This window comes from Miniopterus natalensis, chromosome 21 (genome assembly GCF_054644295.1).
Source record: "Miniopterus natalensis isolate mMinNat1 chromosome 21, mMinNat1.hap1, whole genome shotgun sequence".
Classification (NCBI taxonomy): domain Eukaryota; kingdom Metazoa; phylum Chordata; class Mammalia; order Chiroptera; family Miniopteridae; genus Miniopterus; species Miniopterus natalensis.
Window position 1 is genome coordinate 19,874,551 of NC_142101.1, and position 22,702 is coordinate 19,897,252.

The window sequence follows — 22,702 nt, forward strand, 5'->3', positions numbered from 1 at the left end:
TGCAGAGGATCTCAGCTCCTTTCACCCCGAGCTGAGCAGTGTCAGGACGTGGATGGTGTGAGATGAGCCATCTCAGGCGGCGGGTTAGGGAAGACCCGAGACGCGTCGGCTCGCGGTTACCCCTGACTGCTCGTGGCCTGCTGGGGCCCTCAGACCACCGTGGTCACGTTTAGCCGGTGGGAGGGGTCGATGGTGTGTATGTAGGTTCCACACGGTCTGACCGATGGGATGGAGACAGGTGCCAAGGGAGAGCGGATGGTCAGGAGCACGGGCCTGGGCCATGGCAGAGGGGGCCCGGTCATCCCTTACGAGCCCCATGAACCCGGCCCATTGACGGCCCTCTGTGACTCAGTTTCCTCCCTTGTAAAAGCAGCCAGGGTTGTTGTGTGGAGCCACAGGGGGATGCTTGTAAAGGGCTTGGCAGAGTGTCTGGCCCACGGGAAGAGCTCAGTGTTATTAGGGTGACCAAGGCCAAAAGGCGTTAGTCGTGGATGTCTTCCTGGAGGAGGCCCTGGGAGTGGCCCTGGGAGGAGAGGAGGAGCCTGTTCTGTGAAGGGCATGGAATGGGGGGGCTGTGAAAGGACAGAGGGGCTGGGAAGGCAGGGCAGCTTTAGTCTTGTCCTGGCCGGTGGGGAGGTGGGGAGCAGAGGGCGGGAAACCCCAGCCTGCGCCCCGTGTTCCAGGTGGGCCTTGCAGGGCCTGCCCTATGAAGAAGCAGAGAACCTTGGGGGTCCATGTGCAGGCCTCAGTTTTCGCCTCCGAGGCTCCCCTTCCTTTCTGATGAACCCCAACAGCCTGAGCTGCAGCTGCCCCGAAACTTGGCACCTGGGAGTCTAACCTCGGTCCCTCCGTTGCTGTGCTCCCAGACTTCCCTGGACCGCGGTGTCCACACGTTTTGTTGAGAAACGAGGGCGTGGGAGAGGCAGGGAGAAGTCGCCTCTGAGCCTGGGCTGGCAGGACAGAGGGAGCCCCCAGGGAGAGCTGCTGGGCGGCAGGCGGTGGGGAGGGAGAAGAGGGGCAGCACCCAGAAAGGAGAAGGCGAGGGAGGGGAGCGATTCCAGGAAGCGGGTCCTGGGGGGCCTGCTGCGCCAGCCCCTGGGGGTTTCTGGGGGAGGGTGAGTGTGGGGGAAGCCAGCACCCCAGTTCAAAGGAAAGGCAGGAAACAGCCGTAGGCTAGAGAAAAAGGAAGTGTCTGGCCCTGGCAGCAGCGGGCACGGGTGCGGCCGGGCGGGGCGGCTGGCGGGGCAGAAGAAAGCCTGGCTCAGAGCAGAGCTGGCCCGGGCCCCCCCCTTCCCTCTCCATGGGCTCTCAACCCCGATGGCCCCACACAAGCCGAGTCCCTTCCCGCCCTGGCCCATGCCCGCTAGGCAGAGGCGGGAGACGGGGCCACCGGAGGTGCCTCCTGACTGGGCCCCAGGTTTATGAGCTGTGCGTCCTTGGGATGGTCCCTGAACCTCTCCTAAGCCTCCGTTTCTTCATCGTGAACATGGAAACTCAGTGTGCGCCTGGAAGGAACTGAGACAAAGATGGCAGAGCCTGGGCCTTTCCCAGCCTCCTGCCTCCACAGGCCGACGGTTAATATTTTCCTCAACATCTGAGCTGCGGAATGAGCTGCGGAGGCCCCGAGGGGAGTATCGGGGCTGCTGGGACAGGGTGGGACTCCGGCCGCCAGGGTCCAACCTGGGGCTCCTCAGATCGCCCGCCCCCCTCCCTCTGTCCCTGTTCTCACTACTGAAGCCCATCCCACTGACCTCCAGGGAAGTGGCCTTTCCCCCGAGCGCGGGGTTCTACTCCTGGGCTCCTGGCCCCGACGGACAAGGAAGTGCCCGTCCTCGCAGGGGCGCCTGGACGGTCAGGCCCCCGATGGGGTGCTCTCCAAAGCGGAGAGGTACAGGCCTCTAGGTCCCTTCCGTCCTGAGGGTCCAGCTTCTCCCCAGAAACAGGGTGCCGGAGTCTGTAGCATCAGTGTCCTCTCCAGCAGCCAGGCGTGGATGGCCTCGTGGGCATGCAGCCCGTGGCTGCCCTGGGACGGGCCCCGAGGGACCAGCAAGGATCTCCTCTGAGATCATCCCTAACGGGCTGTGACTTTAGGCCAGCAACTCACTCTGCTGGGAGCAGGCCAAGGGCAAGGAATCCTGCTGGGCCTCCGGACACCTTGGGGAGGCTCAGGGGGCGAGGTGGGGGAATTTCCAGCCCCCCCACCCCCGAGTTGAAAATGACAACTTCATTTAGCCAAACCTTCACAAACTCACTGACTCGGGGGCTGTCAGAATGGTGGGACCCCCCCTTTGTGTTAACTACTCTCTTGGTGGAAAAGGGGAGGGGTCCTCAATTTCTAATGACAATTCAGGTCTCCCCTTTCAGACATGGGGACCGGTCTCGGGACAAGAAAAACACCCAGGATGCCAGATGCAGGCAGTGAGCAGAGTTATTTTGGAAGCAGAAAGGACATGGAGGAGCTCGGGGGTTGGCGCGGTGCCCTAGAGCCAGGCCAGACCAGACACGGGGCGCAGGCGGACTGGCCACAGCAGGTGGGGGCTGGGCCTATGCGTCCGGTCCCCAGGTCTCCAGCCTTCTCTTCCCGCCACTGTCTTTAGAGATCTCCAGGGAAGGCCCATCTCATGGACTGTCCGCAGCTCTGGGTGCCAGGTCCCTTCTGGTTGATTGTGAGATGCAGGTTCGGAGGCTGGGCCCGGCTTCCCGCCTCTCCATCTGCTCCTGCACGGTGGGTGGGGAAGCCGGTCCTCGTTGGAGCGTAATGCCCTGGACCATGTCCTTTCCTTGGGAGAGCACTTGGCCCAGGGGCATTACTTCCCTCCCTGTGACCTGTCAACCAGTGTGGCCTGCCCTGTGCCCCTGGGGGTGTCCCTGTCTGTCCATCTGACACCAGCTCGGCTGGGTCAGACTCAGGGCTCCTCCGGGGCAGGGGAGCAGACTGGGAGCTCCCTGAAGGCAGAGCCTGTGCATCTGGAGCTCCTCGAGACCCCATCACACCTGCCCTTCACCCCACATCCCCCACACGCCGGACCAGTCTCCCCCCGCGGGTGGTCCGGATAGGGCTGCGCCAGGTACAGGAACACGGTCTGTCCTCACTCCCCTGACTCCAGACCCGGGTGCCCAGGGGTGGGTGCTTGAGGGCGGGGCAGGATCAGGTGTCCTGGGGTGTTGGGTTGAGGCAGGACGGGACCGTAAACCAATCCCGGCCTTTGTGGTGACGAGCCCATTCGGAGGCCGAAGGAGACAAGAAAGGAAAGGGTTGTTGTCTGGGACAAAGGTGGAGAGAAGGAATTGGGACAGGGCCTGGGCCGGGTCTTGCTCACTGGAGGGGCGACAGGGAGAGTGGGCAGGAGCCAGCTCACCTCGGACTGGCCTGGACCCCAGCTCAGCCACTGCAGGGACCGAGGTGCCCTGCGAGCTGGGTGACAGTCAGGCCTCTTTCGCAGCCCAGCCGCCTGGGAGAGGGGCCACCTGTGTGGTCGCGGGGGTCCCCATGCTGGTCGCTGCTCCGCTGTCCTCATCTTAGGCTTCCTGGTAATTCTTAAACAAGGCCTCTCATTTTTAGCTTGTACTGCATCCGGCCCCGTGTCTCTGGTGAGAGCTCGGACATCGCTTCGCCTGCCTCCCACCCCAGGGGCTGTAAATTCAAAGGAGGCCACTTCCCGGGAGTTGCCCTGTGGTTCCTTCTGTCTCACAGTCACAGTGGGTGAGGGGCAAAGGCAGGAGGGATGGGAGGATGGGTCGCCTTCTGAGGGCCCCGAAGGATAGGAGAGGCACCCTCTGTCCTGATGCACTGGAGGTGGTCCTGCGGCTGGACGGGGGGCCTGGGTGGCACTGGGCTGGGTGCCCCCCCAGCCTGAGTGTGGCCTTTGGGGACAAGGGCTCTGGGTGCCTGCGCTGCGAGAGGCCCAGGCACGTCTGTCTCGGAGCTTCCAGGAGTCACGGGTAGACCCTGGACAAACCCTTTGCATGACTTGGGGGTGGGGGCATGTCAGTGTCCTGGGTTTTGGGGGGGTTCCTCACGGGTGTTTTCTAGCACAGAGAGTGTCTGAGATCTGGGCCACCCCATCTGGGTCACATCTTGGCTCTGCCTTCTGCCAGTCTTGGGGAAGGGCTTAATTTTTATTATTTTTTTCAATTACAGTTACAAACAATATTGTCTTAGTTTCAGGTGTGCAGCATAGAGGACTTACTCTTTTGGTGCCTTAGTTTCCTCACCTGTGAAATGGGGTGATGATGATGCTCAGAGGGCTGTTGTGAAGCTAAATGAGAGGCCCTGCGGGAAGTGCTTAGAAGGGGGTTTGATACATAGTAACCGCTCGGTGGGGTAGGAGCCATTGTGTTAAACTGACAAGCATCTGTCGAGTGTATACTTAGTAGCAGGCTCAGCTGTGCTGAGAACTGGTGTTTTATTAAAAACTCTCCGTATAACAACAAACACAGTCCCTGGTTGGTGACAGAGATTCGGTAACAAGCTCTGGGAGCCCTGCCCCCTCCAGGAGACCCTCTCACCCCCTGCAGAGCGGCTGGCTGGGGCGCTGCAGAGTCCTGGGAAGAATGAGGGGTGGTGTCCACAGATTTCTTCCTCCAGTTTTGTCCAAAACACCCTGACTCTGCCCATCTGGGTTTTTCAGGTTCCCATTCAGTGGGATTGGGATCAGGAGATTGTGGCCAGAATTCTGTCTCCGCCACCAGCTTGCTGAGTGTCTTTGGACGAGTCCTCTGACCTCTTTCGCACTATTTCCTGTGGGTCGATGGCCCTTAATGCCAGGATATTTTAGAGACAAATGATTGTGTATAAGTAGAGATGCCAAGGGGAGAGTGGGGAGAAGGAGCCTGAGTGAGGCCATGATGAGACTTCGGCAACGGAGGTGCCAGGGTCCCCCGAGATCTGCAGTTTCACTCGGTGACGCTTCAGGTCCCAGGGCTGGGACAGGCATGGCCATCACCAGCACCTCCAGGGCTGTGTGCCCAGCCAGAACAAGGCCCCCATTAACTATGTGCAGCCAGCGGAAAGAGGAATGCCCACCCCACCCCCACCCCCCGCCAGCCGACGCCACGCCAACCCTGCCTTGCCTCACTGCTGGCTGCCCTGCTCCGAATGCAGAAGCCTGGGGTGCCCCCCCCCCGCCAGCCCTGCCTCCACCTGCCAGAAAGTATTAACTTCACTCTCCAGATTGGCATGGGGGTGCAAAGGCACCATGCTGTGGGGCCTGGGTCCTCCCAGGGGTGGGGCTTGGGGGTCAGGAAACACCTAGGGCACCCCTGAGACCCCCTGGCATGCCCAGTGCCGGTGGACAGCCCTCGGCCTTCAGAGGCTGGGGGCAGAGAGTGGAGCAAACTTAGAAGCTGGGTGTGGAGGCCTCCTGAGTTTCGCTGCAGCCCCCTGCCCTTAACCTGGGCTGGAACCCCTACACAGACAGATCGCCCAAGTCCTTCGGCACCCCACCACTTGCTTTAGTGTTTGGTCTGTCCTTTCTGCTATACTATCCCTGAGGTTCCTTCCCATTCTGGTCAGCAGGGAAGGGATCTCGGAGGGCCTGCCTGCTGTGAGGGTCTCCACGGGAATCCCCATGTCACAGTGGCCTCCTTGCCCCCAGCACTGTGGGCTGCAGCTAGGCCCACACTAGGCCTTTGTGAGAATTAAAAAAGGTACCCCTTGAGGGCAGTCTTCAGAGAAAGCCAGGAAAGCTCCAGCTTGATTTATGACACAAGAGCTGACTGAGATACCTCTTCCTCCAGGAAGCGCTCCCTGATCCCTCGACCCTGGGAAGGGCTCCCCTCTGTGTGCTGCTCTGCCCTGGGCTCGCCTCCTGGGTTCCAGCTCTTGTTTACCTGTCTATTTCCCAATCCAGGCTGGGGGCCCCTGGAAAGCAGGGCCCCAGGCCAGGGCTCCCTGGTGTCCACAGGGCTGGCCGAAGCCCTGGCACATGGGTGCTCACAGGTAGTGGTGGGGCGAGTGAAGAAATGAATGAAGGGGTCAGTAAAGAACTGACTGGCCAGAGTCGCGGGTTCAGAGCTGAGCAGAGTCGCTCAGGTTGGCGCAGGTGTGCTTACCTGGGAGGGAGGGCAGCCCCCTTTAGGTCTGGGCTGGCGCTCACCTGGCTCCCGGCAGACCCGAGGTGTGGCACCCAACCCAGACGGCTGCGGTGAGGAGAGCGGCGCTGGGGAGCCTCGTAGCTGCCAGGCAGCCCGCGGCCAGGCAGGGTTTCCTTAAGTGAGACATCTGTTTACAAACCCTTCCACTTAGGAGCTGTGCCTTCCCTATTCGTTCTCTTTATTTATTTTTTTAAAAAGAAAATTTCTTTTGAAAATTTCCATCCAGTTTCCAACAAGCTAAGATGAACGGAGAAATGTGGTCGTCCTGGGCTTGGACGGAGAGAGCTCTGGAGCCATCGGCTCTTGAATAGCCACTGTGTGTCTGGCACTTGCCTGGGCTCAGAAGGCCCAGGCTGACTAAGGCCTGCAGTCTGTGTTAAGAGGAATGTCAGGCTGGTGGGTGAGAAAGTGACCACCCTGTGAGTGCTAGGGTGGAGACGTGCGCAGCCTGGTGGTGGGGGTGCTGGGAGGTGGGGGACGGTGGGGAGGGATGGGCCACTCCGGAATCCTGGGATGATCCTTGGTGCTGGGGCTGGTGAGAGGGGAGTCTGAGGACAATGAAGCCCTTGGCCAAGCCGGCAGACCTCAGCAAGTATTTATTAAGCACCTACTATGTGCCCGATGCACGGATGAGTGAGGCGAAAATGATACATTGCAATAAGCAAGCAATTTCAATTCCGTACGGTGAGATGCCATGGAGTCCAGAGGGGAAGCTTCACGGAAGACTTTCAGAATGAGTCTCTCCTCTTTAGACGGACTTTTTACTGAAGTATAATATGTATCACAGAAAAGAGTATCCACCGCAGGTGCAGTGATACAGTTTCACAAGGTGAACACACTTGTATAACCAGCACCCAGACCAAGAGGCAGAATAGTAACAGCTCTCCAGTCCCCCCCCCAGAGGGTAACCTTGAGGGTAACCTTGGCGGGTCGTGACCCCTGACCACAAGGTGCGCCTGGCCCATGTTCTGAACTCCCTATGAGGGGAGCCGTTTTGCATCTGGCCTTCTTTTTGCACCACGCCTGAAGGCTCATCCGCACCCCTGCTTGTGGGGATACCTCACTCACTCAGCATGGGGGCAGAAGGCGATGCATCCCGTCTGCTGCGGACGGCCATCGGCCTCTTTCCAGCTGGGATATTATGGGCACTGGTGCTGTGATTGTTTGGACCGTCACTGGGTGACCGTCTGGATGCGTTTCTGTTGGTTCTAAGCCCAGGAGTGGAATTTCTTGGTCGCATCAGATCCAAGCACTGTCTCAGCCTGAGACGACTTTCCTGGGTGACGTGTGGATAGGTCACTGGCTTGGTCTGAGGCAGCAGGGAGGCCAGTGATGGAGGCTGAGGAGGGGCAGAGGCTGGGGGTCCCAGGGCAGGGCCACGAGGAGCAGCAGTACTGCGAGACCCCTGAGGACTTACTGTGTAGTTTCCAGGGGCTTAAAGCCTTGGAAATGGATTCTATGACAGTTTCGGAGGCCAGAAGCCCAGGGTTAGGGTATCGGCATTGGCAGGGCTGTGCCCACTGCAGAGACTCTCGGGAGAGCCCACTGTGCGCCTCTGACTGCTGGTGGCAACTTGTGGCCACTTCAGTCCCTGCCTCCGTCCCCGCATCACCTCCTCCTCTGTGGGTTTCCCTTGTCACAGGTTTAGGGCCCACCGGAATAGTCCGAGATGCTTTTCTCATTTCAGGACCTGCACTTATTACACCTGCCAAGACCCTTTTTCCAAGTAAGGTCACCTTCCCAGCCTCCAGGGATTAGGATGTGGACATATCTTTTTTTGGGGGGCCACCGTTCAGCCAGCTCCATTCCACCCTTTGCAAAGCTCTCAGGCCACTTTGATGGTTAAACGGGTCCCTCGTGGCTACACAGGCCACACTTTGTCCAGGAAGCCCTCCCTGACTGCCTTCAGCCTAGCATCCAAGGTTCTGTGCAACTGGGCCTGTGGTTCTGACTCTGTCCTCAGAGGGTGGTGTCCTCAGGGCAGCGAGTGTCCCCTCCCCCTCCTCCTTACACCCTGGCACACACCCCTCCTCCAGGGCTCAGCAAGCCCCGGCAGACAAGGGTACTGGGAACAAGGAACTTAGGCTGAAGGCACCTTTCCTGCAGTGTCCAGGCCAGGGCACCATGCCCAGTGGTAGCCCGGTGGCCAGACCCTCCCCCTGCCCCTTCTCCCCCCAGACACTGCCACCTCAGAGGGCACCTGGCTATGACCTTGTCTCAGGCCTCCGTGTCTGTCCTGGTTACACACAAACACGGAAGGGAGGAGGGGCGGGCACCCAGACCTTTGCTTTTCCTTGGAGGAGGCCCGGGAGACAGAATGCCTCTGCTGAGGGACCCAGGCCAGAGATCGGAAGATCAAAGGGTGCGAAGCTCAGGGCTGGGGCAGGTGGCATTCACTGGGAGGCACCAGGGAGGGGCAGCAGCTGGTGCTCCTAAGGGCAGGGCTGACCCAGCACGCCCTCCCCTCGCTCCACCCGCCCCGCCCCCGTGTGACCCTGCGTGAGCTCCGCTGGGCTGAGGAAGGGCCCTGGGAGCTGAGTGCGGGAGCCGAGGGGCGCTCGCCGGCGTTGGTGCCCCCGTGGGCACAGCCATACCCCTCACACACGGGGCCCTCCGATTAACCCTCACAATAGCTTCCTCACGAGGAGCTGTCATGGGACAGGTTTTGTAAAATCCTCGCCCAACGATATGCTTTTCATTGACTCGAGAGAGAGGAAGGGAGTCGGAGGGAGAGAGAAACATCCATCGGTTACCTCAGGCCCATGCCCGGCCCCAGGCGGGTGCCACCGGGGCTGGGTGGGTGGCACCAGGGGCTCCTCTGTGTGTGTCCTGTGAGTGCAGGCGGGGGGACAGGAAGGGGACGTGGGCATGGGGGGTGCCGAATAGAGGGGCCTTTCCCAGCCCCCGTCCCGGACACACCCGGCCCTTTATCCTGAGAATAGAAGTAGCAGAGCCGGGAGCTTCAGCCAAACAAACCACTCGGGGCTGTGGCCTCACAAAGGGGACTCCGCCGCCCGCCTGCCCTGCCCCGTGCAACCCAGTCCTTCCCACGGGCCCAGCCCCTCTCCGGGGCCTGAGGGAGAGCTCGGCTTTCTGGTCAGAGGGCAGGCCACAGGCCTCCTCCGAAGGTGCTTCACGTCCGATAGGGCAGCCAGAGCCACAGCCACACAGCTGGACGCGTGGAAGTGGGGCCGGAGAGGAGAAGGGATGGGGCTGGGAGGACACCGGTGAGTCAGAGGAAGCCGAGCTCGGGGGGCAAAGCAGGTGGTCCCCAAATGCACCCTCAGCGCCGCTTTCTCTGCGGGGCCGGTCCTCAGCCTCTCCCGCGTCAGGTCTGTCTCTTGCCCTTGTCGGTCCTCGGCCGGGGCGCCCGTGGGTGCCCACCCTGCCCTGCTGCCCACAAAGGACCTTGAAGCTGGTGTGTGTGTATGTGACAAGGACAGGTGATGGGGAGACCGGCGCAGGAACGAGCTGTCCAAGGCTAGGAGGTGACGGTCGGTAATCGCGGACAGGACCCCGTGGCTGACGCCTCAGGGATCAGTCAGAAGCCTCACGGACTAGCCTGTGGAAGCCCTGTGACAGTCAGGCCCCCGGCCCCAGGACTGGTCACTCAGGCCTGTAACTGTCCACGCCGACGGGGCTCCTGGGGGGCAGGGAGCGCACGTTACTGGGCTTCGCAGCTTCGTCACCCGGCGCAGTGCCTGGTATGTGGGGGGTGCCCAGCGAACACCCCCCTTGAATAATGGGCCTGGATGGCTAAGGGAATGGCTGGAGGCTTCCTGTAGGAGGAGGCGCTTCAGCTGGGCCTCGGTGAACGGTAGCACCAGGCCGTGGTGCCCACAGTTTTGTCGGTGGGTTCCTCGCCGTGGGCTGGGCCCCAACTAAGCATTTTACCAGGGAGGAAGCAGGCAGAGAGAGGTGAAGTAACTTACCCAAAGCCACACAGTGGCAGAGCTGGGAATCAGGCACAAGACACGTGACGGCAGAAGCCGCAGTGTGGCCAGTGGGACTGCCTGTGACGAGGGACGTATTCCAGGTCTGCGCTGTCCACTGTGGTGCCGCCAGCCACGTGTGGCTACTGAGCCTTGAAATGTGGCTAGTGTAGCCAAGGAACCAATTTAGCTTTATTTAATCGGAATGGATTTAAATTTAAATGTTCCCATGTGGGGAGCGGCTACCGTATTGGACAGAGCAGGTCTCTGGCATCGCAGAGAGAGGGAGGGGAGGGGAGAAGGGGTCCAGACCAGTCCCCATGGCTTTAGAGGGGAAGTTCTGTCCCCTATCCTTTAGTTTCTGCCCCAAGTCCCCCAGCATCCCCCTCTTATCACACCTGCTCCTGGTCTCCATGGTGACAGCCTCACCCAGCAGCCTGGGTGGTCTGGTCGCCTCACAGGGTGAAGTTCTGAGAACATTTTCCTGATGTGCAGCCAGAATTTCCACTTCCCCAGCCCAGGGCTGCGGCTCTTCTCTCCCCCCTCCTGCCAACCTCGCCCAGCCCCCACTCCCACGGCTGTGTCCACCCAGAGGGCCCAGGGCTGCAGGATGGGGCTGCCACCCACTCTCCCAACCCCTGCTGTTCAGTTGAGAGGCAGTTTCAGGGCCCTGTGCAGTGAGGAGGTGGTGCCTCTCATCCAAAAGTCAGTAAGAATTCAAAACGACAACAGCAGAGATGAACTGCCAAACACGGGCCTCTGTGCGGCTAAACAGGCCACAGCCCTTGAAGCTAGCCCTGGAGCAGTGATGTGTGCGCGTGCATGAGTGTTTCTGTGCATATGTGTGTGCATGTGCCTATCGCGTGTATGTCTGTGTGCATGTCCGTGTGTGCACGTCTGTGCATATGTCTGTGTGGGTATGTGTGTGCATGCATGTTCCTGTGCATATGTCTCTGTGTGCATGTGTGTGCATGTGTTTGTGTGCTCATGTGTGTGTGTGGTCCTAGTGGTCATAGGGTGACAGTGGTGGACCACAGTGTGAGTCCAGGCATCAGGCATTCAATTCAGCCACAAATTGGGCCCCAGAAACAGCATCATTGAGCAACCTGTGCTCCTTCTTGGCCAGGAGACAGACCAGGGGGTAAACTGAGGCCCAGAGAAGGTCACAGCCACACTGAGTTCTCCATCCAAAGGGCGAGACCTGGCTGAGCCATTCGAGCCTCCCAGAATTCCCAGCTTTGTGATGTGTGGCTGCTTCAAGAAAGTTTGTGACTTTTTACAGTCCAACACTCTGAGCCACACATACACAGATACACATGTGTGCCCTTACACAGGATACACACATGCCCAGCACCCACAAGACAGGCATATCCAAGAACTCATGTATTCCAACTATGCCCCCTTGTAAATACCCGTTTATAGAGCCAAGCTAATGTGGCTACAGCCAACCTCAGGCACCCAAGGGTCAGGGCACCCTCTTATCCCGGAGCCTAGGCATGGCCTGCGGGTCTGAGCTGTGTTCTCTGGTTGCACAGGGACAGCCCACCTCCCAGGGAAGCCCTATTTCAGAACCTGCCCCTTTGTAGCACCCTCCCTGAGACTGCCCAGGCATGCCCCCCATAACAGACCCCCCACAAGATGACCCCTCCACAGCAGGGCCAGTGGGGCCCTTAGGTGCTCCCAGGGCCCGTGGCATCAGCTTGGAGGACCTCAGCTGGAAGCCTCCCGCACCTCTCTCTCCCAGCTCTATGTTCTTCCTCCCCCCCTCTCCTTGGCACCAGCCTCACCCCTTTTCCTTTTGTGAGAGGGCCAGGCCTGAGTGGGGCTCCCCCCACCCAACCCTCTGAAATCCACCTCCTTAAACTGAGCCCTGCAGCAGGGCTCTGTTGTCTTGGGGCAGGATGTGGGGGCGGGCTGGGTACGGCCCCCTCCCCCCAGGGGAGACCAATGAGGCCGCTAGTGGGGGGGGGCTTGGAGCCACATCAGAGCTTCTGAGGAGCGGCCCCTGGAGGGACAGCTGAGTGATGAGTCCTGAGTCACAGCCCCACGCGGTCCTTGAACTCCTGTGGAGGCACGTTCAGCAATGTGCAGGGTAAACAGAGAGAGGTAATCAGTCCTGCACCCCCTGCCTGGTGGCGGATGAGCCGGGCTGGGCTCGGGGGAGGTCCCGGCAGACCCAGGGTTTGCAGCGTGGGCTTCCTTGGGCACCATGTCCCTGCCTCTTCACACCCCGCCAGAACCCCTGGCTAGAGGGGCCTGAGAGCACCCTGAGGACCAAATTCTGGCTTAAAATCCATCGGTGATCTCTCCAGGTGCTGCTCCTTGAAGGTTGGGGTGGCCATCAGCACACCAGTGACCCTTCCTCCTCCTGGGGGCCAGTCTGCACCCAGAGCAGGGAGGGAACCATCGGCCGGAACCAGCCCTGAGTCCACGTGCCAGCCCTGTGGCTCTACCCTACACGGACCGTCTCCCTTCCCCGGAGGACTGCTGTCCGAGCCCAGCTTTATGAAAGATGAAACATTTGAGACTAAACAGTCTTTTTATAGATTGGACCTGGGCTCCTTCCGGAGCGCGTCCTGCCATCTCCAGGCTGCTTTTCTATGCAGACACATAAAACACACGTACCTCTCGGGGGGATGGAGACCCTGAGGTTCGAGGGTGAAGATGCCTTCATAGGGAAAGGAGGAAGCCTCAGGAGGGCCTGGGGGTGGTCCCAGCAACGCAGTGCCTGGTCTGAGCCCATGTCTGTGCCCCCAGGGAGGGTGCACTGGCCCCTTCCCACTCCAGGCTGTTGGGCTGGGCCCTTGCCCACAGGTCGCTGAGGGACAGGCGGAAGGCGGGACACAGTAGTGGTTAATAGCCTAAGGTCTGATAGGAAAGAGGAGGAGAGGCTTGATCTCAGGGCCTTTTGACTCTGTTTCCTTGAATGTAGAATGGGGGGGGGGGACAATGGAATCTGCCTGGGGGGTGTCGTGAGGATTAAAGGGGATTATTTGGGTAAAGGTTAGCCAGTACCTGACGCGGAGTAGTCGCTCTGTGGGTGTGTGCTGCCGGCCGGGGCTCGTGGGCCACTCACAGCACCTTTGTTTTCTCCCCACACAGAGACCTGAGCATGAACAACCTCACGGAGCTGCAGCCTGGCTGCTTCCACCACCTGCGCTTCCTGGAGGAGCTGTGAGTAGCCGCTGCTCCCAAGGCAGGGGTTGGAGCTGGGGCCACCCGAACAGCTGTAGGAACAGGGCCCCCCTTCAGGACAAGGGGCTGGGAAGCTGTTCTTGATGGCAGGGTGTTCCGCTGACACCTGGCTCAGGTGGGGACCGGAGAGTGGCCGTGAGGGGCCACGTGGTATAGGAACTCCAACAAACTGTAGCTTCATTTCCTCCCTGGAGCCAGTAGCTCCCCCTCTTTCTGTCAATATCCACCCCCCTCCCTGGACATCAGCCACTGGGGTCCTGCTACTGGCCACTCCCAAGTCCTGGGGGCTTTTTCTGGAGTGTCTCTTTTCTCTGTTCCCACTGCTACTGCCCTAGACGTCCCCCACACATCCAGGGGTTTCACCAGCCTCCTGACCAACAGACCTCCACCCCTTCCTAAGGTTCTCTGCTCATCTCCAGGGCGCATCTCACCAGCTCAAGAGCCTTCTCCGCCTCCACCTCTAGGGCCCTCGCTCACCTGGCCCACACCTACCTGGACAGCTTGGCTCCGTGAGGCCAGTCCTGCTCACCACCTGCATCTGAGCAGGATTTCCCCTCCGACCTGGCAGGCCCATCTTTCTCTCCACTTGTGCATCATGAATGTCACCTCCCCCACAGACTAACGGGGTCCACTCTGTGGGTCCCCTGCCAACGTCCGACCCACCCTTTGCTCTGACTTGCAGGCGACTCTCTGGGAACCATCTCTCACACATTCCAGGAGGGGCATTCTCTGGTCTCTACAGCCTGAAAATCCTGTGAGTATGAGTGTGCGACCTTCATCCCAAGACGTGATCTCGGAAGCCGAGGTCACAGCGAGGTTTTGTGCCTGTGTCTCCATCTGCCGCAGTCTCTCCTATCGGTCCCTTACCTGCACTTTCGCTTCCATTTCTGGGTGGTCGCTTGTCTCTAACAAACATTATGGTTTGTAAACACCCATTTTATTGTACCTGTTATTTATGGTAGCCCTACAGGGAAGCACACCACCCCTTTCTTTTGGGGATGTGAATAATGACAGTGAGGGTAGGTTTTGTGGGCCTGCGCCGTGACAGACCCAAGAGCTGTCCCCGAGGCTCAGCCAGGATGGGCAGGACTGTCTGCGGAGGAGGGACGCACACTGGGGGTCCAGTCCTGTGTCTGGCATGGGCTACCTCCACCCAGAAAGGAATATATTTTTCTAATTTGCTCAAAGTTATTTCTGGGCTGGCAGTGGCGCTTGGCCTGTGAGCTTCCGCCTGCAGCCAGCCAGCAATCCACGGTCCACGGCTGAGCACACCCTCCCTTCCCTGAGTGCCGGGCTCCAGCACCTCTGCCCTCAGCCTCCCTCTCTGCCTCTGAGCCTCTGAGCCTCTGACTCCAGGGCTTCCTGGCCTCTCGCCCTCCCCTGACCTCTGCCCAGCCCGGCTCCTCTCTCCCCGTCCCTCTCTGTCTCAGCCCCAGCTCTCTGTCTCCCTGGCCTGGGTCTGCCCTGCTCCCCACCACCTTGCTGCCCAGGATGGGGGGAGGCACCCTGATGGAGACGCAGTGCAGGCAGCCTGCTCGGTGGCATGTCTGTGCCCAGTGCAGGCTCAGACCTGCAGCCGGATTAGCGCGGGGCTGTGTGCGGGGCTTTCAGATGTGAGGCTCCCGTCCGTCCCTAAGACTCCGGCTTAGCAACGAGCCTCTTCTTTCTTTGCCTGCGTCAGGCCGTGAATCAAAGCCCCCGAGGGCCTCTGCCCCATTTCTGCAAACAGCCCCCCTTGGCTCATTTGAGTCGGTCAGAGGCTGCAACCCAGGACAACCAGACTGCGACTGGCCACCGTGCCACTGACCCCCACTGGGTCTGGTCCTGGAAGACCACTCCGGTTGCCGGGGCCGCGTGCCAGCTCCTCGCCTGTGAGCTTCTGTGTGTTAGAGATGAGCTGGGTGGTCTTGGAGCCGCTCTTACTCAGGGCCTCAGGGCAGGGGGACCCATCTTCCCCCGTCCTCCAGGGAGCTCCTCTGGTCCCCACCCTCCGTGAGCCCAGCTTTCTCTTGTTCCTGTGGTGCTGGGAGTTTAAGAGACAGGAGGACAGTGACACAGGAGCCCTGTGACCTGAGTGATCTTGGGCAAGATGCATGTCTTTTCTGAGCATCGCCTCTGAAAGGCGGGTTGACTGTACACCTTCCAGGGGGCGGGGAGGGCATCTCTGTGCAAAGCAGGGCTCGTCCCCTCCGGTCCCGAGGAGCCTGGTGTGGCAGGACAGGTGTGGCACAGGCAGGGGGTGAGGGCCTTCCCCCCTTCAGCTGCACGAACAGGTAAACTGAGGCCTGGGGAGAAAAATCTACTTTTAGGCACATCTTTTCTGACCAGATTTCAACAGAACCACGAGTTTTGACTTCTGGCCTCATTGGCGCCCACGGGCCTCTTTGCTTCTCTACCCTGCTCTTGTTTAGCTCTGCCCCCCCTTTCCGTGACCCCCCGCCCCAGCCCGGAGCACAGCCCACGGCACCTGGACAGCCCTTGATGGGCTGGGCCTGGGCTGGGTCTGGGCTGGGCCTGGGCTGGGCCAGGACTCCCTCTGGGTGTCCAAAGCTGGGGTGAGAGGAACAGATCTAGCTTGGGGTGGGGTTCAGGGAGGAGCCCCAGCTTCTGTGCCCTGGGGGTCCTCCAAGCCCCTCCTCTCCTTACAGGATGCTGCAGAACAACCAGCTGGGAGGGATCCCCACCGAGGCACTGTGGCAGCTGCCGAGCCTGCAGTCTCTGTGAGTCCCCACTGGCCCCACCCCGCTCCCCCTCCTCTGAGCCCCTGTTCAGACAGCGTGCGCTCTGGTCTTCGGCTTGTCCGGGTTTTGGTTGTCGTCAGAGTATGTATGTGTAGCCTCACATGTGTATCTGGGGAAGGGAGGCTCCAAGCCCCGCCGAGGACTGTGGGAATGGGACCTCCCTAGGTGGGGCCACCAGGGCAGCCTCCTGGGGCGTCTGGCGGTCTGCCGGAGCCTGGGGTGCGGGGCGGAGTCCGCCGCCCCTCAGAAGTGTCAGGAAGGGGCTGTCTCCTCTGTGTAGGCCGCTCTGGCCCCCAGGGTGTTGGGGGTGGGGTGGCCCAGACACCCATTTCCCCTGCTTGGGGTGGGACTGCTTGGGGATGTGCTGGCCACCCATGACACAGCCGCCCTCCGGGGAGCCCTGCAGTTCCTTCCCTTCCCAGTAGGGGCGTCGTGGACACAAGACTGAGCCAGAGCTGAGCAGGGCAGGTGCTGACTGGCAGCCTGCAGCTCTGGGGAAGGGGGACCCCATGGGGGGACGAGTAAGGTGCTTCTGGGGGAGGGGGGAGTAGCAAGATCCTGGGTCTGGGCAGCTCTGGTCCAAGCCTCCATCCTGGAGATACCCCGTCTGCCATGGAGAAGTCCCCCAAGCTATCCCTGAGCTCCAGCGGATACTGTGAGCACCATCCAACTTGCCTGCCAGCCAGAGAGGGCCCCGAGGCCCAGCCGCGCTGTGGGGCCTGGCCGAGGGGTCCCCAGGGACACGCGAGGTGGCAGATGGCTCCCTGGCGTGGCTATTTCAGGCTCCATGATTATATGCTACTGTATTTGGATCTCCCCAAGGTTCCGGGAGTTGATTACTACATGTGTCTGGGGCAGAGGCTGCTCTGAGGTGGGTGGGCACACAGCAGCCCCCTGCACATGATGAAGGTCTGAACACGGGTAATTTGGCTGCTGGAGATGCTAGGAGTGTGTCCATGGTGGGCTGGGCCCTGGGATCCTGGGGAGGCTGTTTCCGCCGTAAGTGCTGGTATGGGATAGAGCTGGCCCAAGTGGGCCACCCAGGAGCAGTGTGGTGCCTCGGCCCCACCGGGAATGCCTCAGCCCAGACTACTTGTGGGTCTCCCAGCCTCTCTGCCCGCTGAGCCCCCCAGAGCTCCTGCAGGTCCGGGGCCTGAGAGACCTGTTATTGTCCGGAGCACCCCCAGGATGGGGCTGTGGGAGTTGCACACGCAGGAGGGAGTGTAAGGTTTGGATTGGTTTGGTGGTGGACCAGCCTGGAGGCTGTGAGATGCCCATGATCTCTCAGGGGATGCAGAACCTCTCAGCCATCTATAACCACAGGGAGGGAAAGGCCAGAGTTCTCACTTCTGAAAGTCCTTTAGAATCACAAACTCATCGGCCTGGGCACAGGAGGACCGGCTTGACCACCTCCCTCAGACCCACCGGGCATTTTCTAGGAGCTGTGCCGTCTTTTCAGAATTTGGTCTCTCTGCTACCTTAGAGGAGTCCAGAGAGGAGGTGAGAGAAGACTGGGACCACAGCCAGGGAGGGGTGGGGACAGCGCCCGTGTGCCTGCAGCCCCTTCCACGAGCCGCACCCCTGCAGTTGGCGGCTTCCCCGCTCCCCTTCCCTAGGCCCGCCGCCATCCTGGGGAGAGGAGACTGGTCAGGGGCAGGGAAAGTGTGATCTTTTTCGAGTCCATGAGTAATTTTCCACCCGTTTATGAGCCTTTGGAGCCCAGGTGGCTGCCAGCCACTGGCTGGAGTGTGGAAATTCACATGGCAGCCGGAAAAGGCGGCCAGCGCACCGGCTCCTGCTCTGGCCACCGGCGAGGCCGCGTGGGTGGAGGCTGCCACAGGATCTTAGAATTAGGAGCTGGAAGGCGTAGGTGGTCACCCAGTCCCATTGCCCCTCCTGCAGGTGAGGGAAACCAGGCATCAGAGAGGGAAGGACTCTCCAGTGTCACCCAGTGAGCTGGAGCCCAGGCCAGGCCTGCAGGTGCTGTTTCCCTCTGAAAGAGGGTGACCTCTTCAGGAGCCTCTGTGACCTCTGCAGCCAGGTGGCTGTAAGCTCAGTTGTTCTGGAAGGTGACCCATCCAGGCTGCTTTGCTGGGTGTGGGCCTTGTGCCAGACCCGTCACAGGCACCCCCACACACCCCTAATCCAGGCCCTTGACGGGTCCAGCCTGCAGCCGACATGGATACGGGCACTGCCCAGGGGACACAGCTGATTGGGGGACAGTTATGAGAACCCTGCATGCCTGGCCGGCGTGGCTCAGTGGTTGAGCGTCAGCCTAGGATCCAGGAGATTGCAGTGTGATTCCTGGTCAGGGCACATGCCCAGGTTGCGGGCTCAGCCATCAGTAGGAGGCAGGCAGGAGGCAGCCCATCAATGACTCTCATCATTGATGTTTCTCTCTCTCTCTCCCTCTCCCTTCCTCTCTCTGAAATCAATAAAGACATGTTTAAAAAAGAAAAAAGAGAGAGACCCCTGCAGGAAAGAGCATGGACCACATTGCCAGGACCCGGCGACCTATCGGGAAAGAGATCCAGGGAGAGGTGGGACACAGAGGAGGTGACAGAAGCAGGGCAGGTCCCATGCCGCCCCACACCCTCCCCTCCCGAGCACCCTGCCCCACGTGGGCTCCCGTGCCTCCTCCCTCCTCTCAGCTCTCAGAGTCTGGGACTTAATTATACACTGACGCCGTTTGTTTTTCAAAAAACATGTTTATTTTTGTTCTGACTCATTGTAGAAAATTTAGAAAATTTAAAAAGAGGAAACTAAGAATCACCCGCAGCTCTGCCACCCAGACACAATGCTTGCAAGCGTTTCCGTGTCTCCCCCACGAGCGCTCACTCTTACAACACACATGTCCTCGGCGAGGGACACAGCCGTACAAGTTATACCGGGCCTGGCTTATTGTGCCTTCAGAATTGTACTAATGCAGCCCTGGTGGCATCGTTTTAGCTTTAAGTATTTTTAAAAATTAAGATACAATTCACGTGGCAGAACACACACCCTTTGAAAGTGGACGTTCTGTGGTTTTCAGCATATTTACAAACTTACGCAACCATCAAGCCTGCGTAATTCCAGGACATTTTCATCATTAGCAGCCATTCCCCTCCCCATAGCCCCTGACAAGCTCTGATCATGTTCTGTCTCTCCCGGTTTTCTGCTCTGGACATTTTATATAAATGGAACCACACAATATGTAGTTTTTTGTGTCTGGCTTCTCTTACTGAGCACATGTATGTATTCATGCGTGTGCTGGACCACACTCCTTTTCATGGCTGAGTAATATTCCACCGTGTGCACGGACCCTTTGGTCTCCGCATCTTTAGCTGATGGGCATGGGGTTGCTCCACTGTTTGCTCTTTGTGACTGTGCTGCTGTGAACTCCCACGTAGACATCTTTTCAGTTTTCCTCCACTTTAACTGGAAACAGCTGGGGTGTGTTTCCTCGGTTTCCCTCGTAGATCAGAGGCTTCCGCACGGGGCGGGGGGTGGCGAGTATTGTGGATCCGTCATTAAGGAGTGGGAGACGGTGAGTGTAGGAGAAACCAGCTCCACGTGGGGTTCAGTCAAGAGGCTCCTGAAGGAGGGGAGTTTTAAGTGGAGCTTTGGAAAGAGGAGGGAGAAGCGTATTTCAAATGGGGAAGCACCCCATAGAGTGCAGAGATGAAAACCAGGAGCTCTGGGACAAGGAGGGGGCAAGCGAGGCGTAATTCCCAGGTGAACTGGAGCGTGGGGGACCTTCCGAGAAGTGGGGCTGGTGAGGGAGTCGATCCAGGGGAGGAATCTTGAAACCGAAGCTGAAGGGTTTGGAGTTGACCAGAAGCCCAGGTGACTCAGCAAGACAAAGACAAGATCATAACGGGTTGGGGGAGGTGTCTCTAGTCTGGGTAAGTGGATGGATGGATGGATGGATGGATGGATGGATGGATGGATGGATGGATGGATGGATGGGCAGATGGAAGGATGGATGGATGGATGGAAGGATGGATGGATGGATGGATGGATGGATGGATGGATGGATGGATGGATGGATGGATGGATGGGCAGATGGATGGGCAGATGGATGGGCAGATAGATGGATGGATGGATGGATGGATGGATGGATGGTGGATGGTGGATGGTGGCTGGGTGGCTGGGACGACAGGATTCAGACCACACAGCCCTACCTTCCCCAGTTCTCATTCTGGTCCACAGGGGCCTACGTGACCCTGAAAATGAGAAAGGAAGAAATGGATTGTGGGAAGGGCTGGAACCCTGCACCAGGGAAGCCAGAAGTGACGCGGACTTTCCCTCCTTTCTTCCCCCCTCCCCCGATGCTACCTTGGAAAGTGTCAGCATGTGGCTTGGTCGACCCGGGTCCCTCTTACTACAGAAGCTGCTGGGGTGGCTCCTCAGGATCTTTGAAACGCTGGAGGCTGCTTGTGTTTCCTAACCCTCTGACATCACTGCCCCTCTCTGGAGAGGCAAAGTGGGAAACCCCCGGCTGCCTTCCTCCACCGACCACAGCTGCCCTTGGCCAAGGGCAGGCGTCCAGGCCCCAAGGAACCCCAGAGCCCAGCTCCCAGATGCATCTCAGACAGCCCAGGAAGGACCCCAGAAACAAGCTCCATGTTAGGAATCCTATGGCTGGAGGCCGGGGAGTGGACGAGATGACTTTCTGTGGTCCCCGCCCCAGGATTCCGGGACTGTCACCCACAAAGCTGGCCCTCTGCCCAGATGCGTAGGCCTGTGTCTTCAGGGGACACTCATAAAGGCTCCACACAGAGCCTCCTCTGTGCCTTCCTCCTGGAGGGCGGGCAATTATTTTTATATACTGCTGCCGATTAAACCACAAGGAAGGGCCGGGAAGGGAGCTCAGGTATCACCCTTTGATGTGCTGAGGGGAAGGGCCCTGGCTCATCCATCAATGCCTGGCAGGTGGAGGGGAGGGCGGCTCAGCCGTAGCTGTAGCGTAGCCTGGAGAGCCTGTTGGAATTGCCTTCACTTTAATACCCCACCTTTGATCTATTGAAAGGCTGACAGTGAGGGGAAGGATCTTATTAGGTGGCATAAATCAGAACTGACCCCTGGAAGGGAGGGGTGTTGCTGTGGCTCTCAGCTGCCCCCCCACCCAGCACTGAGAACACACTGCATCCCTCACCCCACCTCACCCCCTGCAGGGAAGCTTGGGGTCTCCGTCAGCCAACTGCCTCTGCCCCCATCTCTCTGGCACCACGGGACCCCTGCCCAGGAGAGCTCAGGTTCCAGCTCCTAGAGTTTTCGTTTTTGGACCCTGAGAGGGCGTGGCGCTGGGCTCCAGGTGTGCAGAGGGCAGCAGAGGCCCGATGGGGCCCTCGCGGAGCCACAGAGGGCCCCCCACGAGGGCAGCGTGGGGAGTTTGTGTGTGCGAAGGCACCTGAGCCAGGTGGAGGGACCTGGTGGGGAGACTGGGCCCACTGCCTGTGGGAGGCCGGGCACCTCTTTGGGCTGTGCAGGTGCCAACCTGCTCCTGCTCCCTGGCAGGTTGGTCAGGGCTGTTGGTCCCCCCAGGCCATCAACAGCTCCCACCTGGAATAGTCCTGCAGAATAACCATTTCCACATGGCTCCTTCTTTCTTTTCATTTTCAGCATCTCCCCGCTTTACCTGCCTGCTCTCCACCCTGCCAGGGCCCAAGCGAGCGTCCCACCCCTTTCCTTCCCAATGAGACTCAGCTGTGTGCCTGCATGTGTGGGGTGGGGGTGGGGTTTCGAGGTGAAGAGCCAGCCTGGGGTTCAGCCAGGGCATCCGGTCGTTAACCGGGCACCAAATGAACAGGCCTTGTCCTCAGGCACCTACCTCACCCTCTTCTTACTCTCACAGCATAGTTGGGACGCGAGGAGGAAGGCCTGGCCCGCAGCTCTGAGGATTTCTGAGCTGAGAGCAGAGCTGGCTGGTGGGCCCATGACATGGGACCTCGAGCTCCCAAGGTCTAGGGCTCTGCTGTTGTCACCGAGAAGTCCTTAATCATTCATGGGCAAAGTTTCCTTTCTCATTTCGTGTCGGGCCCTGCAAATTGCAAAGCTGGTCCTCGGTCCCGCTCAGAGGGCCTGGTGCAGAGCAGCTTCCTGGGGAGGGAGGCAGCCAGGCTGGGGAGGGAGCTGGGTCAGGGCTGAGCCATGGAAAGAGGCGAGGGGTCCCTGGATGGAAGCTGGGCAGGGCTCTTCCCTGAACTTCCAACATCTGAACCTGCACCCTGGCCTCCTTTCACACTCTGCAAAAACCTGATAGGCTGAAAGGGAAGGACATTCAGAGGCCAGGGCTGGCTGGGGGTTGTTCCCAGGATGAGGGACCACATGCGAGGCGGGGGGGTTGCTGAACACCCCACGCACTCTAGTGGGAGGAGAAGCCGTATTCCTGTGAGGCCTGCTTCAGGCCCACCCATCTTCCTGGAGTCTCTGCTCCTGGGCACCCTGTCCTGTAATTGCCTATCCTCTCACATCCTGGGGCTCAGAGCTGAGGAGAGGACTCGTCTCACCTGACCTGGGTGGAATAAAACAGGAGGTCCCCTGCCCTCCTCTCCTGACTGCTCCCCTGGGTCCCCCCAGGGACACCGGCCTTCAGATTCAAAGTTAGCCCTTGTTCAGGGTGCAGATATGAGGTGCGAGACACTGAGTTTGGAGCTTCCCATGTGTGATCCCTTTTAAATGAACACCTGGTGACGTCCATGGGCAGCTGGAGTTCCACTAGGACCCCCGAATCTGTCCATCTTGTATTTGACTAAG

The 22,702-nt window shown here is 59.6% G+C and overlaps 1 protein-coding gene across 1 annotated transcript in view; it reads left to right on the forward strand.

Moving 5' to 3' along the window:
• The window catches only part of LGR6 (leucine rich repeat containing G protein-coupled receptor 6), a 46,718-nt gene that overhangs the window by 3,208 nt on the left and 20,808 nt on the right, over nt 1–22,702 (forward strand). The window contains exons 2-4 of the mRNA XM_087828977.1: nt 13,131–13,202; nt 13,906–13,977; nt 15,872–15,943. Of these exons, the coding sequence (XP_087685103.1) occupies nt 13,131–13,202; nt 13,906–13,977; nt 15,872–15,943 (216 nt within the window). The remainder of the gene's footprint in view (nt 1–13,130; nt 13,203–13,905; nt 13,978–15,871; nt 15,944–22,702) is intronic.